We start from the raw sequence: 17,891 nt of genomic DNA, 5'->3' as shown, positions 1-17,891 counted from the left end.
CTCTTTCTGTTTGCCGAGTACAATCACGTGAAATTGATCAAACACGTGAACTTGTTTTCCCTGTTTTTCTATTAGCCGAGACCTCCTTCTACCATCTGTTAGCCGAGTGCCCTGTTTTCCCTGTTTTTCTGTTAGCCGAGACCTCCTTCTACCATCTGTTAGCCGAGTGCCCTGTTAGTTGAGTCTAGCCACGTGTTTTTGACCAAACACGTGAAGCTGATTAGCCGAGCCCTCTATTTTGTCTCTCATACCTAAGTGTCAGTTCAAGATTTCTCTCGAATGGATTTTACTCATACGCAGTCATGCCTGTCCTCAAGTTTTCTCGGTCAACTAGTCTCTGAAAAACTGAATAACTCAAATTTCTTAACCTGGAAAAGACAGATCATCCCATTTATAAAGAGTCAGGACCTCTCTGGTCATCTGGATGGATCGGTTCCACCGCCTCAAGAATTCATTTCGCAGGAAAATGGGGACGATAAAAGGTGAACAGTCTATTGTTCTTCACAAGAATCCAGAATATGTTGCTTGGATGAAGAGGGATCAATCGCTAGTGGCATACATCACTTCAACTCTCTCACAGGAGGTCCTTGTTGCCCTTCCTGATGATTGTTTGACCAAAGAACTGTGGGATAAGTTAGTTCAAACATATTCTCAAATTTCTGAGGCAAGAATCATGTTTCTTAAGCGAGAGTTTCAAATGCTGAGGAAAGATTTCATGTCTATTATGGAATACCTGAACAAAATGAAAGGCATCACAGACCAACTGGCTATTGTTGGGTGTCTTGTCAGTGAAAAAGATAAGGTGCAACAAACCTTGAGCGGATTGGGGCCAGACTATCATGTTATGACGACAACCTTACTATGTTTACCAGAACTGCCAAAGTTTGAAGATCTTCGCGCGAAATTATTGCAATATGAAATGACTCTGAAAGGATCTTCTGAAGATTCTCATGGATATTCAGGAACCCAAGATGTGCTAGCTATGGGAATGAGTTATGGTCGAGGAAGAGGAAGTTCTTTTCGAGGAAAGGGAGGCCAAGAGAGAAATACCTATGGAGGTTGTAGTATACTTCCAACACCCAATATACAAGGACAGAGATCCATTCCCACCTGTTTTCTATGCAACAAAAAAGGGCACATTAAAGCAAATTATTGGTTTAATCCTCAAAACAAAGGGAAAGCTCCACAAGCAGAGGCTAGGAAAGATAGAGAAATAAAGGAGTTGCTGTTGATAGCCTTGGCAGGATTGAATATGAAGCAAAATGACAAAGGCATTTGGTATGTCGATTCCGGAGCAGCTACTCATGTCACGGGTGATGTAGGTAAACTCTTGACTCTTACACCTTATGTTGGTAAGAATAGCATAGTCACAGGAGATAGATCTCATCACTCAATCTCACATATTGGAAATGCCATTATACCCATGTCAAAGTCCTCTCTTAAACTTCCAAGTGTCATTCATGCACCTAATATTCAAAAGAACATTGTTTCTGTCTCAAAACTCGTTGATGATGCTAATGCTTCAGTTGAATTTACTCCCTCTTCTGTTTATGTCAACGATCTTCGCACGAGGAAGACATTCGCTGAAGGAAAACGATGGGGCAACATGTACGTCTTTCAAGAAGATCCTTCCTCCATTCATTCTGACTATTCATCCTTGAAGCCTCACCAACGTCAATTTTTTGATCCTGATTTTATATTTACTATTTCTGAATATAATAAGCCAAGACTTTGGCATAGTCGTCTTGGCTATTGTGGTCGTCATTTTATTGAAAAACTTGTCTTAAATAATCTCGTTCCTAAGTCACGTCTGAGTTCAGAGATCGTTGATACAAAGTGTTCTAGATGTCATTTATATAAGAGTCATATTTTACCATTCGCTTTCATTAATAAAAGAGCTTCAAGGCCATTTGAGGTCATTTGTTCAGATGTCTGGGGTCCTGCCCCAATTACTTCTCTTTCTGGCAGTAAATACTATCTTATTTTCATTGATAGTTACTTGCGTTATACTTGGATATTTTTTATGAAACACAAATCTTTTTGGATTGTTCCAGAGATTTCATTCTTTTGTTCAAAATCATTTCTCTACCAACATTCTCAATTTCCAGTGTGATGGAGGAGGTGAATTCTCCTCGAGTGATTTTGTTAGTTTCCTTCAACATAATGGGATAAAGAGAAGAGTGTCTTGCCCGCATACGCCTCAACAAAATGGGATTGCTGAGAGGAAGCATCGACATATTGTTGAGACTGCAATGAGCATGATGCACGGGAGCAATCTCCCTGTATCATTATGGACTGAGGCTTTTCACTTCACAGTTCATGTGATAAATCGACTGCCCATGAGTATCTTAGAGAATAAGTCACCATATTTCTCTCTATTTGGCATATAACCTGATTATCATGAATTACGTGTGTTTGGGTCTGTTTGCTATGTTCACATTGACTACTCACTAAGGTACAAGTTCCAAGATAAAGCCTTAAAATGCAGGTTTATAGGATATGCAGAAGACTACAAAGGGTACAGGTGCTATGATCCCCTGAGTAAGCGTGTCAAAATATTAAGGAATGTAGTTTTCGATGAAATGAACTTTGATGATCAGACTACTAATTCAACCCTTCATGTTGATAACTCAAGCCCCAACGTTGAGGTATACTACCCATGGTTAAATTCAGAACTCTTTTCTAATGGTAAAGTAGATTGTCCAACAAATTGTAGTCAGAAGGAGACCCATGAGGAATCAACCAATAAAACTCAAACGGAAGAGACTGTTACACATGACTTGGAGCCAACAAGGTATAAGGGTGTTGTGTACACCCGGCGAGAGAAAGAGCCCCCATTCATTCCTTGTACAAGTACACACCCATCTGATCCCGCTTCACAGATGATGGATATCAGAAGATCCTCACGGATTCGACATCCGCTTGACAGGTGGGTAAGTTATAAAAATTTTTCATTGGGTTTTCAATTGTTTTTGACATCCATAAGTAAAGAGGATGAGCCCCTCATGTTCTATCAAGCTGCGAGCTCTAGAAGATGGGTAGAAGCAATGAATGAAGAAATGGAGGCCTTACATGAATGTGGGACATGGGAAATTGTACCTAGACCACTAAACAAAAATGTTGTTGGGTCAAAATGGGTGTACAAGATAAAGTATAAACCAGATGGGAGCATCGAAAGGTACAAGGCTAGACTTGTAGCCAAGGGATTCACACAAGAGGAATGACAAGACTTCGATGAAACCTTTAGTTCTGTAGTTAAAATGAGGACCATTCGCATTATGTTGAGTCTAGCCATTAAACATGGATGGACATTGAGCCAGCTGGATGTAAAAAATGCTTTTCTGCACGGGGATTTAAAAGAGGAGGTCTACGTGGAACAACCCACTGGATATGCAGAACGAGACGCCAAAAAATATGTATGCAAGTTAAAGAGAGCACTCTATGGTTTGAAACAAGCTTCTCGTTCCTGGTTCGACAGTTTTTCTCTAGAGATACAAAGGCATGACTTCTCTCGGTCCCTTCTAGATCACTCATTTATTCACAATGAACAAGGTATCACTACTCTTCTATTGATATATGTAGATGACATCATCATTACAGGGAACTGTAAAAGTCACATTGAGCGGGTGAAGAAGTTATTAAATCAGAGATTTAAGATAAAAGATTTGGGAGAGCTGCGATATTTTCTTGGGGTAGAAGTTGATAAAAGAAGTGATTCACTCACCCTTACTCAACACAAATACACGTTGGACATTCTCAGCAGAGCGAGCATGACAGATTGTAAGCCGTTAACAACTCCAAGTGTCATCCATCAGAAACTGAGTTCAAAGGAAGGGGACATATATGGAGATCCCACTAAGTATCGCAGCTTAGTTGGCATGTTGCAATACCTGACTTTTACTAGACCTGACATAGTATACTCGGTTAATCAGGTATCCCAGTTTATGGATGAACCTCGTATGTCACATATGGAGGCAGTCAAACGTATACTTCGTTACCTGAAGGGTACAGTTGGTGATGGGCTGGTATACAACAAAATAGAATTAGATCCAGGCGGGGGCCATGAGATCATCATTTATGCTGATGCTGATTGGGCGGGTGATCCAGATGAACGACGATCAGTATCCGGTTATTGCAGCTTCATTGAACCAAACTTGATATCCTGGAGCAGTAGAAAACAAAAGGCGGTTGCTAGGTCAAGCACTGAGGCGGAATACAGATTGATGGCTGCTGCCACGGCTGAGGCTACATGGATAAGACATCTCCTGACAGAAATGGGAGAACCGATTGCTCGGTCACTGCTACTGTGTGACAATCAAAGTGCCATCAACATGTCCTTCAATCCCATCCACCATAGTCGAGCAAAGCATATTGAAATAGATCAACATTTTATTAGGAAAAAGGTTGAAGATAAAGAGATTGAGCCCATGCATGTGCCAACTGAAGAACAAGTTGCTGACATTCTCACTAAAGGGTTGACAAAGGACAAATTTTGGTTTCTGAAGGGCAAGTTGTTCATGGTTCAGGACCATGCACAACTTGAGGGAGGCTGAAAAGAAGTCGTCGTTATGTATATGCAGGACCTGACCTGATTCATATACTGGATCGGGTCCAGACCCAATCGATGTATAATGTATACTAGCATGTTGTTAAGGGGTATTTCAGTACCCTAGTATTATATACTCATCATATAAATAGAATGAAGGGCACAACTACAGATGACTGACACACTTTCTCTGGAATCTCTCTCTCTCTCTCTTTCCATGACAGGTCTGAAGACAAATCAAGGACTCCCTTCTTACAGACCCAAGAATGTCGATCCAGACGGATCTAATTGCGCGCCCTTGTTGTCGTTGGTTATATCTCGCATCGTTATCTCGGTGTTATCCTTGGCAAACTTCCATTCCGTCACTACCTTCCCAGTCTCAATATCCAATTGATGAATCCAGTGGTTTCCCTTCTCCTACTGGACTCATTAGAAGCATATTCGTCTCTGCCTTTATTAACAAAGCCTTCTTAGGGGTTTCAAAGGAAGAAGAAGAACCCCAACCCTCAAACCTACCATTGCCACTATTAAATTTCACAGAGACCCCCTTGCCATGAATGCCATGACTCAAGTTCTTCATGGCTTCGATACCCGAATCGCTCACCAAAAAACTGTAATCAAACGCACCCATCGCGATACTATGGATCCCTCCGTTGGCAGCTTCCTCCAACTCTTCCAAGAGATCCTGCCTGTCTCTCACCGGCGTATAGGCCTCCTTGAAGCTCTCCTCCACGTCCTCCCACATCGAATCGTCGACCTCCTTCGGATCAAACCAACCTCTGAAGTCCTTCCCGTAGACATCCTCCTTGTTGGACGCCTTCATCTCGTGCAGATTCTCGAACGAACAGTTTTGAAACTCGGCAAGGAAGACCTTGTAATCCTCCGGCGTGAAGAACTTCAGCGCCCAGACACCATCGCACACGAAATCGACACGTCGCTGGTCGTCGAACATCTTCATCTGCAGTGCCGGCGACACTAGCCCTCGGACCTTGGAGCCCACCTTGAGAACCCACCTCCGCTGGAACTTGGGCTTGCCCTTGACCTTGATGGAGCCGTCGGCAGCATCTCCGTTCTCGTCGACGAAGGCGTAGGTCGTGAGCTTCTCAGAGATGATCCATTTGGCGCTGGGGGTGTTTCCGCCGATGTGCAGGTAGAGCTTCACGACGTTCGTAACGCGGGGCACGTTAGCGTACTTGAGCTTCAAGGCCTTGAGCGTGGCGTTGATCTCGTCGAGGGATGAAGGCGACGGGGAATTGGGGTCTGGGGTTCTAAAGGAAGCAGGGGTATCGAGTGGAGCCCCTCCCTGTACATAACGCTGGTGAGAGGGCTGCCAGGGACCCGAAAACTCCAACGACGGACCCTCGAGGCCCTCCGCCTCATGCAATGGAACACCCCTCCGTCCGCGGCATGCTTCAGCAGGTCTTTCTCTCTCTCTCTCTGAATGAATGAACGAATAAATAAGATTAAAAGTGAGAGGCGTATACGCCTCACCTTGAGGCGCGCCTCGCCCCAAGGCGTGCGCCTCAAGGCGTATGAGGCGCATGCCTTGGGGCATTTGCGCTTTATGCTTGCGCCTCAAGGCACAAAGGCCCTCGCCTTGAGGCAAGGCGCGCTTTTAATAATACTGATAGAAATGTTTTGAGAATTTTTCAAATACCCCTCAAACTTTTCGGCCTAATGCATTCACACATCAAACGTTTCAGAGTTTGCAAATGCACACCAAAGTTTTTACCTGGGTTAAACAAATGACCCCCAATTTAGTTACCCCTAATAAATTCTGCTTTAAATTTATTAAAATGACCATGCTACTTACATGCCCTTGCCATACGAGAATGCTTAGTTTTTAGGAAACTTTTTTTTTATTTAACACAAGGGGGGTGAGTTGTGTTCTCTCTCTCTCTCATATATATATAACGACTCCAACTCATACCCATGAAAAATTGACAATTTTTTTTTACAATTGCGGAAACATTTCTAGAAACCCGGAGCCTTTACAGTTTAAACACAACCACCACTACAAGGGATCTTATACTTGTCTTTCAAACCAAACCAACTTTATTAATTGAATTCAAATAGTCTAAAAGTCGTGTGCAAAAGAATGCAAATAAAGCAAAAACATAGAGCCACACTATCTCAAGAGAAGTCTGCCAAGTAGTCGCGTATCCCTCGTAGCTCCTCGCAAAGCAAATTCATTCATTGAGCCTCAGAGACTGTAAAAAGACAAAAGTAGGGGTGTCAGAATCCAAAGAATTTTGCGTATGAATCTCTCTAATGAAACAAATAAGTAAAAGAACATAAATAAGATTCATACAACATTTTAGAGGGATACAATTATCATAATTCAATTAACTATTCATGCAATGGAGAACAACTATTAAGCATGAGCGAACCACTAATAAACAACAGGACTATAAATTAAACAATAAAGACATTTAACATGCAATAGGGAACAAATACCATGCATTCACCCTCGACCGATATCAGGAATCCACACCATTCATCGAAACATTGGAAATCCACATCAAATATCGGGACACTAGGAAAATCTACATCCACTGATGCCACTTTCTTGGTATACCAAAACAACAACTGTATCTATACCAGAGTTACCAGAAGCGCCTATGTAAAAGGGGAAGCGCGAAACGTCGCGCTTCCGAAGCGTGAGGGGAAGCGTCTCCCTTTTTTGGGAAGCGCTCTTCCCTTTTATAGGAAGCGCGTTTCCCTTTTATGGGAAATGCGCTTCCCATTTATGGGAAGCGCACTTCCCCCACGCTTCCCCCTCACTTCCCCATTTTTTTCTATTTTTTTCGCTTCTGCCTCGCTTCCGGTTCGCTTCCTAGGTCGCTTCCGAGACGGTTCAGAATTTTCTTCTAAGTAGTCCCCCGCTTCCCCGCTTCCTAAATTTTTGAAAGTGCCTCGCTTTTCGCTTCCGCTTCCCGTATCGCTTCCCGCTCCCGCTTCCTCGACTGGTAACTCTGGTCTATACACCACCCTAAGGCAAAGTGACAGACTCTTTCTAAAATCGTGGCCAGAAGAAGAACCTCAATATCGGGTTCAGGGGCATAACAACGCACACAGAGTCTTAGTATCCTCACGGTTTTCCCAAACCGCAATGTCTAAGATTCTCATTCTATAGAAGGGACATCAAGGAAGCGTATATTACACTGTTCTTTTAATTTCTTTTATCTTGTTATTAATTCATCTTCTTTAATTTGCAATTCCACGTACAGAATTAATAACACAGGTTCGCAAATCCACATGCAAAACTCTTCATGGGACCACAACCCGTGACAACGTAGGACAGTGCAATAAGAAAAATAATATCACATTTGATTTTTGCAATGCATAAAACAACTAAAACAAAGAGCAACACATGATCAAGGCTCACACGTCCTACGATCATCCATTTTAATCATCGATGCATTCATATGCAAAAATCATAAAGAGCATGCCACTATGCATTCATTTCACATGTCTTTCAATGCACAATCATGTATGTAAATTTTGAGATGTACATTGAACAACAAGTCATATGCGTTCACATATTCATGCCTAATGCATGTTTCCATTCATGAATCATTTCAATTAAACATGCGAACATTCGTGCAATTATGTTCATGCAAAACATATCTATTTCATGTATGCACATCCACAATAAAGCAACCATGCAATAATATCTTGGTTCAACACAATATATCAAGTACGGGGCATATGAAACATACCATTCTTTTGAATGTTAACAGTCAAGTCTAATATAAATAACAGATCTGGAATTTTACATACAAATCTGAGTTTCTACTCAAGCTCAATTAGACATAAGCATATGCATAAATTACAAGATTTGACATGCGCTGACAATTCTGAGTTTCTGCACATCATTTGATAAAAATCTGTACATGTGCTGACATTTAAGATTTGACAAGCCAAGTAGTTTTCTTTTAAAAACAATTTCAGCAAGCACATGGCCCATCACTAGCCCAGCCGATTCGGCTGGGCCTGACAGGTGAGGCTGCCAACCGCAAACAGATGAACAAATTATTATTATTATTATTTTTTCACTGTCATACCCAGATCACATTTCCAGCCGGCTGACAGTTCGCTGGGGCTAAAGCCAAGACTGTACCCAACTGACTGACAGACGACTGGGGCTTCTGAAAATAAATTCTCTGTTTTTTTTCTTGAATGTACCTGGGCCCAGCCAACCCAATTGTCTAGGGCCAGTTGCCCAGCCAACAGTAGGTTGGCTGGGGCTCTTAGAGAACCAGATTTAAAAAATAAATAAATCTTATATATATATATATATATATATATATATATATATATATTTCATTACCCTTTTTTTTAAAATACCATGCCCAACCAACATATGGCTGGGCCAGAGAGAGGTGCCAAGGCCTGACAGGCCAGCCAAACCTAGTTCGACTGGGCTGCAAGCCGGCCCACAACAAAAAAGACATATATATACCCAGCCAACTGCCAGTTGGCTGGGTTTTCAAAACACAGTCACCGCTCTGCACAAGCCGAACCTGTGCAGGTCTGCCAGGGCCAGACAGGCCAGCCGAGCAGTCAGCCCAGCATGAGCACAAAAAAATAAAGCTTCCAATGTACAAGAAAACCAGTCAGGTTCAGCTTCGGATATGCAGGCTTAACACGTTAATATGGCCACTATTCATGTAGATTAGATTTTATGTCCATATAAACTTATGAATAACCATTCACAGTTTTACATGTGCAGATTTTTATTTTGGCAAGCACATATGAACAACTAAACTTGCAAATATGCATGCACATATTGATTTTACAATCCGCTTCTACATAACCCCATTACATAATCCCTTTGTCATGAAATATGCCATTAAACATACCGTCCTATCATGATAAAAATTCTGTTTTAATATAAAAATACTTCCATGTATAATTTGTTCCAAAATAACTTTCGAAAAGAATGGAATACTCAATCATGGATTTTAAAGTAAATATTCAGATTTACTCTGTTCTCATAGATTTTTACTAAAATCTTGTATGGAATACGAATCTATGCTCTTTTTCTCATTCGAAACAAGAGAAAAACCCGTACCTTAACCGTAGATCGAAAAATAAATATGAATCGATGGTGAAAAAGTTGAATGATTGAAGAAGAAAGCCCCTTCTTCCTCTTTCTCTCTTTCTTTCTCCCTTTTTCCTTCTCTTTCTCTCTCTTTTTTTTTATGTTTATATAGGCTTCTAGGGGGTAACGGCCCCCCTTCTCCAGCCCCTTCTAGATGGGATAGAGAAAGAGAGTCTTCCTTCTTTGGGACTCTTACTCTCTTTTTTCTAAAAATTTTAAAATTCCTTTATTTTGTTGGCTTTTCAAAGTTTTCATTTTAAATAGACTTTCTAAAACCTTCTTTAGCCTACTTAGGCATAAACAAGGACTCTATCAAGGAGTCCTAAACAACCTTCAAGATAAAAATTTGGAATTAATTAAAATTAATTAGTTAATTAAAATTAATTAAAATTAATTAATTAATTAATTAAAATTAATTAATTAATTAAAATTAATTAATTAATTAAAATTAATTAATTAATTAAAATTAATTAATTAATTAATAATAATTAAATACTTAGAAACTTTCAGAGGGTACCTTATCCCTCCGGGAGTCTTTTTAACTCCAAATTAACTTTAATTTAAACATAAAAGTGAATTTAAAGTTGGATTTTTGTTGGGTATGGGTTTTGGATCTGGATCCAAGATCCAAATCTATATCCAAACCCCAATTGGATCTTGGGTTGGATCAATTCCAGATTAATATGGGTCTTGGACAGAGTCCAGATCCATATTAATTTGGATCAAAAGCATTGGATCCAGTCCGATCCAAATCCGGATCCAGTCCGTCAAGGCGGTCTTTTTTTAAAAAAATGCGATTTTTGGGCCAACCGTAACATGAATTTAGAAAAGTAAAATATCGTTACACTCAGAATTTTGAGACGCATTCAATGGTATATGACTCGAATTTCGCTTGAATTTAAAGGTTAAAAATAAAACCTTTTCTTACCTTTCGATTGGCTCATCTCGACCTTGTCGATGAGACCTGGGTCAAGCCCATTCTCAAAAACCTCGACCTAAAATCGAGAATCCACCGATTTTTCTTCTATACTTAGTCAAATTTTTGAAAAATCTCAAAATAACTAAGTGTGAAAATACGCGATATTACAATATATATATATATATATATATATATATATATATATATATATATATATGAGAGAGAGAGAGAGAGAGAGAGAGAGAGAGAGAGAGAGAGAGAGAGTAACATGTAACAGTGGACGGGCAAAACGTCCATTATTGGTTAGACACGTGTGCGATCACCGGCGAGCATGCTTTCAAGGGCGGTTTTTTGCCCAGAACATTAGTTGCGGTCAAGGACCGCCGCTAATTCCTGTATATGCACATTGGACACGCATCCAATGTCTTGCCCATCCATTGGTACGGGTTTTTGTGTGTATATATAGTGCGCCGGTTTGACCCGAATCTAGACCCGGTGCCAGCATCTTAAATCTAATCTGGGTTTGGTCCCACCTAGGTCTGAACCAAACCTGACCCATTGACACCCTTAGGTGGGTTGATTGACTTGCTGCAATTTATACTGAATTATATAGAAAATTTTCTATAACTTGTCACCAATAAATTGTATGGTGTAGTGGTTATCTTGTTTCTTGTTTGAGAGGTCAAGAGTCAAGTATCATTGTAGTTAGTAATTTTTTTTTACATTAAATACATTTTGTTGACAGCCCTATGCATCTGGGGTTGAACTTACTTTGTTCATACTTCTAAAATAGGGGCAAGCTAGTAATTCTATTTCACCGGTTATAAACATAAAATGGTAACTTCAAAACATGAGTTAGTGTTAATCCAAGAACATCCAACGTCAGTTTATGATTGGGGTAATTTGATTAAACAATAAGAAAACTTTGGTGGGCATTTGCAAACTCTTAAACGTTTGGTGTGTGAATGAATTAGACCAAAAAGTTTAGGGGGCTTTTGAAAATTTCCCAAATATTTTGGTGTGGAAGTCTGTGGATGTGTTGTATCATTCAGTTCATCATACAAACACTTACCTTAAATAATATCATTATTGCCTCTTCAGTTTGAGTCACATTTTGCTAATGCTTGTAGATTGACAATGAGTTCTGCAAGATGGTGTTTGGTACCCTTCATGTCTGATGTATTAATAGTGTGTTATTCTCAATTTTGTGAAACAACATTAACTATTTGCTATTCTTTTCCATTTTGAGGAACTGCTATATACAGAATCACATTTGCAATAATCAATCTTCACTATATGTTTATATGCTTTACACGATAATGACTTTTGACTAATCCATGATTTTCAGAGGCACTTAATGGTGAAGGTGCCATTACTGAACTTAAGCAACTTTTCTTACTTGCTGAAAATTATGGTTATTCGCAATGGATTCATTTTGATGCATCAGTGGTCCGTGGGCTTGCATATTACACTGGAATAGTTTTTGAGGTCTGTATTTTATCCCTAACATTTTAAACTAGTTGTGTCGTAAATTATTTTTGTTGCTTTGTTCATATATCTTTGCTAGTAGAATTCATATCTCAACCTCTTATCTCAAAGTTACTTTTAGTTTTGTTATGAAGCTTGACAAACTGTGTACCAACATTTGTTGTCTTTGTCTCTGAGGAATATAATATGCAAAAATAAGGATAAAATGTCTATTTCTGGGGTCATTATGTCCTATTTGAAATTTATAATTTTATGCTTTGCCAATTGGCATGAATTTTTTACTAAATGAGTAGGTAAAGTAGGTCCCATACCATATCTTACTATCTTTTATCATATTGTGCTACATCTTCGAGAACAAATTGGAAGTCTGAGGTGCCTTGAACAGTACACCATCTCTTGCTCGTTTTGGAAGATTTTATTCTTCGTTCACTACCACACGGTTTGAAAGAATTGTTTACTAAATGAGTTTGAAATGCAAGTAGTTCAAAGACCATATCCTACTATCTTATTTTTTTCGCATTGTGTGATGTCTCAAAAAAGAAGGGGAAATCTGAGGTGGCTTGTACAGTACTACATATAATGTGTCTTCTGTAAACATCTTTGTATGCAGTACTGTGCTTATATGAGTGTGCTTTTATAAGCACCTTCGTACTATGAATGACTAGGGACCTTACAGGATGCAACAAAATTGCACGGTGCTGCATGCTCATGATGAATGACAAAACATTCCACTATAATATGAAGGCCATCAAATTCCTCACTGCATTCAACAAGGGTATAAAAGCATTCCAAAACAATGCGGGCTCATCCAAGGAAGCACCTTCATCTTATGGGAATTATTGGGTATCATTCAGCATGAGTCACCTTCATTTTATGGGAATTATTGGGTATCATTCAGCATGAGGATGAATGGAGCCATAGGCACCTTGGACAGATTTTACAGTCCCCAAGGAGCCTTGTTCTTGAACCATTTCCAAAATAAATGAGTATGAAAATTTGTCAGTTGGAAACTTTTATCTTTTAATATAACAATATAGTTTTCTCCATCAGGCCTTCGACCGAGATGGGAAGCTAAGAGCAATTTGTGGTGGTGGAAGGTACGACCGACTGCTTTCCACACTAGGGGGTGAAGATCTTCCAGCTTGTGGGTTCGGCTTTGGAGATGCGGTGATAGTTGAAGTATTGGTCCTTTCTACTTCATTGTTTAACTAAGTTTAGTTCTTAAAAAAAAAGTTCTGTTGCTATTCTGTTCTTTGTGAAGGAAAAAAAATGTGTGAATGAAGAAGCTGGAGATTTTTCAATGTTAACCAGACACCCATTGTTGAAATGCTTCAAACTCTCATCGTTGAAGTGTTGTGGGATAACGCTTATTTCACCAATTCCAGTTTTAATCATTATAAAACAATTAGAAAGAAATGATTTATTCATCTCCATAGCTGTGTTGTGCATATCTTTTCTTGAACTGTTTATTAGGTGGAAGTCTGAGCAGAAAAAAGTAATGACAATCAGTTTTTGGTCTTTTGATGGATCAGTTGCTCAAGGAAAAAGGGCTGTTGCCTGCTTTATCTCTGATGGTGGATGACATAGTCTTTGCCATTGATGAGGCCCTCCAGGGAGCTGCAGCCATGGTTGCGTCCACTCTAAGACAAAAAGGTCGAAGTGTTGACATTGTCCTCGAGAGGAAAAAACTCAAATGGTTGGTGACCCTTCTGATATGTGATTTCCACTCTGCTTCTTTTCTCTTTTGTAGAATGAAATTTTCCGTTCATGCAATATGATTCTGTTTTATTTTTAGGGTATTTAAGCATGCTGACCGGATTAATGCGAGAAGGCTTATACTTGTTGGGGATTCAGAGTGGCAACAAGGCATGGTTCGGGTGAAGGACCTCTCTACCCGTGAAGAATCAAATATCAAACTAGATGATTTGCGGTGACAATAAATTAAATAGCTTGATTGCTGCTGCCATTGGGATTTCCTGCACTCTTTATAGTTCATTTATTATTTTTTTGTGAAATAAGAATTGTTTTTCAATATTCGTAGATATCTTAGTTCTACCGTCTTTTTCCAACTTACGACTTTTGTTTAAGTTTGTTAGATTTCCTAATTTAGTAGTTCTATATTTTTCATGTTAGGGAAGTGTGCCTATGGTAACAATGCATTGGTATTATGATTGTGCTGTACCATTTCATTCATTGAGAGCCTTCTATTGTCAGTTAGTGACCCTACTATTGGAGTTGTCCGTCTCTGAATGGGCGTGGTCACTTGTGCATTACGCACGCCTGTCAAAATTACATGCCTCCGACCCTTTTTTTTGGAGTTCATGATGCATATGGCTGTGAAAGAAAGAAAGTGCCTGCAAAATAACACATTGAAAAAATGAATTTAATGGAGTAAGCATGTACCATTAAATGGCCAATAATAGACTAAAATTTTACAATAAAAACAAATTGTACATCGATATAATTAAAAGTTAAAGCATGTTTCTTAGCAAACAAAGATTGATAATAAAAAATGTGAAATACTGTTCTATTTGATTGAATCAATGACTCTTCATGATTTAATTTCATGTTGAATCAATCTCGTGTCCATGTCAAATTATAGGGAATCGTTTTATCGTAAGACCTTTTTGGGATGATATGGTAGTAAGGCAACATGCGACTGACTGACATCGCTGGGTTCGTGTGGCATCTCACCCCTGACCACAACTCATCCATTCATTCTTCAACATCAGTTCAAATCTACACTGAGCTTCATCCTAAACATTAAATTAGGTCCATAAGCAATGACAATTGCTCTATGAAGGCTTGATTTTCCTATTGTGCTGATGGGTTCTCTTAATCAAGCCATGGCTTCTGATTTAGGTCCCATTTTACTGCCCATAAGATAAGGATGATTGAATAATTACTTGCAAATTTAACTCTTTACTAGATAGTATTGTACATCTATATCCAACTAAATGGTGAACGAGATTTGAGAAAGTCTGAATTTTCTTTCTTTCTATATCTACTTTACTATCTCTTCTTCCCCTCACTAATGTGGCCTTTCTCTTTCTCACCTTATCTACATAAAGTGATTAATGAAAGAAAATAAAGTTTCTATGTGATCACTTAAAATCTCTGACAATGAAATATTAATGCCCATATGTTTTTTTAACAAAGAAATGTATTTTAAGCTCAGATTGGGTGTTCCAAGACACCAACAAAAAATAAGGATCCCATGCTTATTGCTTGGAAACCAGAGAATAAAATGTAATAGATTCATCATTGATCCAAATTAGGCTAAAGCTTTTAGTATAAGGGAGGAAAGGAAATTTAAAAAAAATATTTCTATGAATTGCATAATATCTCTTTTGATCCTTGTAGTGGTGGTACTAACACTGTTGAAGATCTAAAACCTTCAAAGAACTAAATGAAAAGCCATCTCCCAGCACATTTTCAACCAGTGTTTTTTTATGATGAATAGAGTATCATCATTTCAATTTGGAATAATTTCTGGCCATGGTCTTCTTTGTAATTCAAAATCCATGTTAGTTCTATACATCTACAAAGGGAAAAAAGGAAATAATGGCCTAATTCTTCATTGATCTTACACAGCTCTAGTGATTAACAAAATAAAACTCTCATTCTCCACACACGATCTTAAGTATATGACTTCTTTGAAATAACCCGAGCATCTCTTGGCATATGATTCCTACACCAAATAAACTTATGGCTAGGTTTTAAACGAAAAGCTCTTCTTCGCAACTACACATCTACAGCCTTGCAATAGTAAGATATAAATTGAGGACGTGGTTGAAATGGCATTCTGAATGTTTTATAGAAAATCAAGAGCACGGATATCTTGAAATAAACTAGGCTCATCAGCAGCACTAGATACAGAGTTAGATTTCTTTCTTTAGGGATCAGCTGATTAATAAGCACAAATCCATGTCAAAGGATGGTTAGAACTGATCATGAGGAGAATTTTCATTTCCAACTTTGCATGACATAGTGGATGATATATTTTTTCAGCTTTGCAGTATGCTTTTTCTTGTTACTTGATCCTCAAATAATCTTCTCAAGAGAAAACTTTTTTCTTTGGGAATAATTGACATTTGTATGAGAAGATCAAGCAGAATTAGAAGATACAGCATCCAAGCAAGTTTGATTAAATACCCTTGTTAGTCTTATCCAACCTTCTAGTTCCAACTTTCCAAAATTGAATTAGAAGATACAATATCCAAGCAATTGATTAAATATCCTTGTTAATCTTATCCAACCTTCAAGTTCCAACTTCCTCTAATTTTGGATGACAAAATAGCTTCCTATTCGATTAGGTGCATGTGATCCACCCAAATCCCCCAATTTCATAAAATACTACTAAAACAATTCAAATTAACAAGTAGAAATTTGAGAAAGAGAGAGAGTCTCATAAGAAAGTCTGAAACACCAATCACATGGCGACGATTTGAGTGGGGCCAGTAACACGTGTCATACAGTTAGGTGGGTTATTTCTTTTGTTTTTCCTTTTTTTTTTCTGTAAAATGTCTTTTTTTTATATATATTTTTTTTCTGTAAAATGCCATGACAGCTGATTGTCCTCTGGGCCTTGAGTAGTATGGCAGCAACTAATATCTCATGATGCCACCCAAAAGGGGTTTGACATAGTGGGATGGGCCTAGGCCACCAGGCAGGTGGTCTAGGTTCAAATCCTATGGGCATCCCCTTGCGCAAGCCGAAACACGACGACTATCTAGGGGCAAGGGGTAAGCCCACAGAGTTTTATGCTGTTAGGACAGTGATCATAAGTATGACACGCGGGGGACGGTTTCTCCGTGTAAATATCAAAGAAAGGGAAAACTATGCCTTAAACATGGCCATTGTGGTTTTCCAAAAGCATTTATTTGGCCAAAAGGTTAGGCCAGGAAAGATCACTAGTGCCACTACTATTTGAAATTAGTTCATGCAAGATTGTGGGTGTTTGCATAGTGACAAACGTTAAAAATGGCAAAAACTTGTTTTTAAAAACTCCTGAGAATTTGAAATTTTTTCATAAATCTTGCATTTTTTGGCAAAATCTTGACAATAAAAATTAAATTTAAAATATAAAAAACATTTTTTATAAGAAAATATTAATAAAAATTATTTAAAAATAAAAATACATGTTTTTTTTCATGATAAATAGCCATTTAAAACGTAAATATCATGTTTAAATAACGGTATTTATGCTTTTTCATAAACCTCATGATATTTTAAAAATCTCGCAAGAAATTGTCATTTTAAACTTTTAGGCAATTTCTCGCGACATTATCGCGAGATTTTCATAAATCTCGCAATATTTGTTACTATGGGTATTTGTACTTTACCAAGCTCACAAAGACATGCATTTGTTATAATGTATACTAGTCTCTAGGGGACAGAGCCCAGGAATTTAAGCTAGGGTGGGCACAAAATCATAGTGACTTGAGAATCAGTTCATCCAGTGACTCAAGCGGGTCAACTCCGTAACTTGTTCGGCTACATCTAGTATATTATTAACAAAAAATCAAAGTACCAAATAGTTAAATTAGTCTCTTCAATTATAGATTAGATGACATAGTTCAAGTAAGTAGTTTAACAACAAGAATAAAGTTCATTCTAACTTGGGTCTTGCTTTCAACATTAATAAATTCATTCAAATACATTCTAACATGTCCATCAAGCATTCAAACTAACTTCATAACCTTCTCATCGAATTTGTTATTTCTTCGTAAGTTCTTTCAATCATTCAAAGTTCAAACACAAACACATATCATTCAAAGAAAGTACATTCCATAAATAATGCAGTATGACTAATGACAAGCTTCAATTTT

The 17,891-nt window shown here is 38.4% G+C and overlaps 1 protein-coding gene across 3 annotated transcripts in view; it reads left to right on the top strand.

Annotated features, from left to right (window-relative positions):
- The window catches only part of LOC149822468 (histidine--tRNA ligase, chloroplastic/mitochondrial-like), a 78,029-nt gene extending 63,752 nt beyond the window's left edge, over positions 1-14,277 (top strand). For 2 of the 3 annotated variants that reach the window (XM_089981552.1, XM_089981551.1), the window contains exons 9-12: positions 11,921-12,060; positions 13,111-13,239; positions 13,593-13,756; positions 13,856-14,277. In XM_089981552.1, the coding sequence (XP_089837678.1) occupies positions 11,921-12,060; positions 13,111-13,239; positions 13,593-13,756; positions 13,856-13,994 (572 nt within the window). In that variant the 3' untranslated portion in view covers positions 13,995-14,277. The remainder of the gene's footprint in view (positions 1-11,920; positions 12,061-13,110; positions 13,240-13,592; positions 13,757-13,855) is intronic. The other variant, XM_089981553.1, reaches the window with a different exon arrangement.
- The last annotated feature ends 3,614 nt before the right edge of the window (positions 14,278-17,891 follow it).

The sequence above is a fragment of the Nuphar pumila genome, chromosome 11 (genome assembly GCF_984573655.1).
Source record: "Nuphar pumila chromosome 11, dmNupPumi1.hap1.1, whole genome shotgun sequence".
Taxonomy (NCBI): domain Eukaryota; kingdom Viridiplantae; phylum Streptophyta; class Magnoliopsida; order Nymphaeales; family Nymphaeaceae; genus Nuphar; species Nuphar pumila.
Note: the sequence above shows the minus strand (reverse complement) of the source record. Positions and strands in the feature narration are given on the sequence as shown.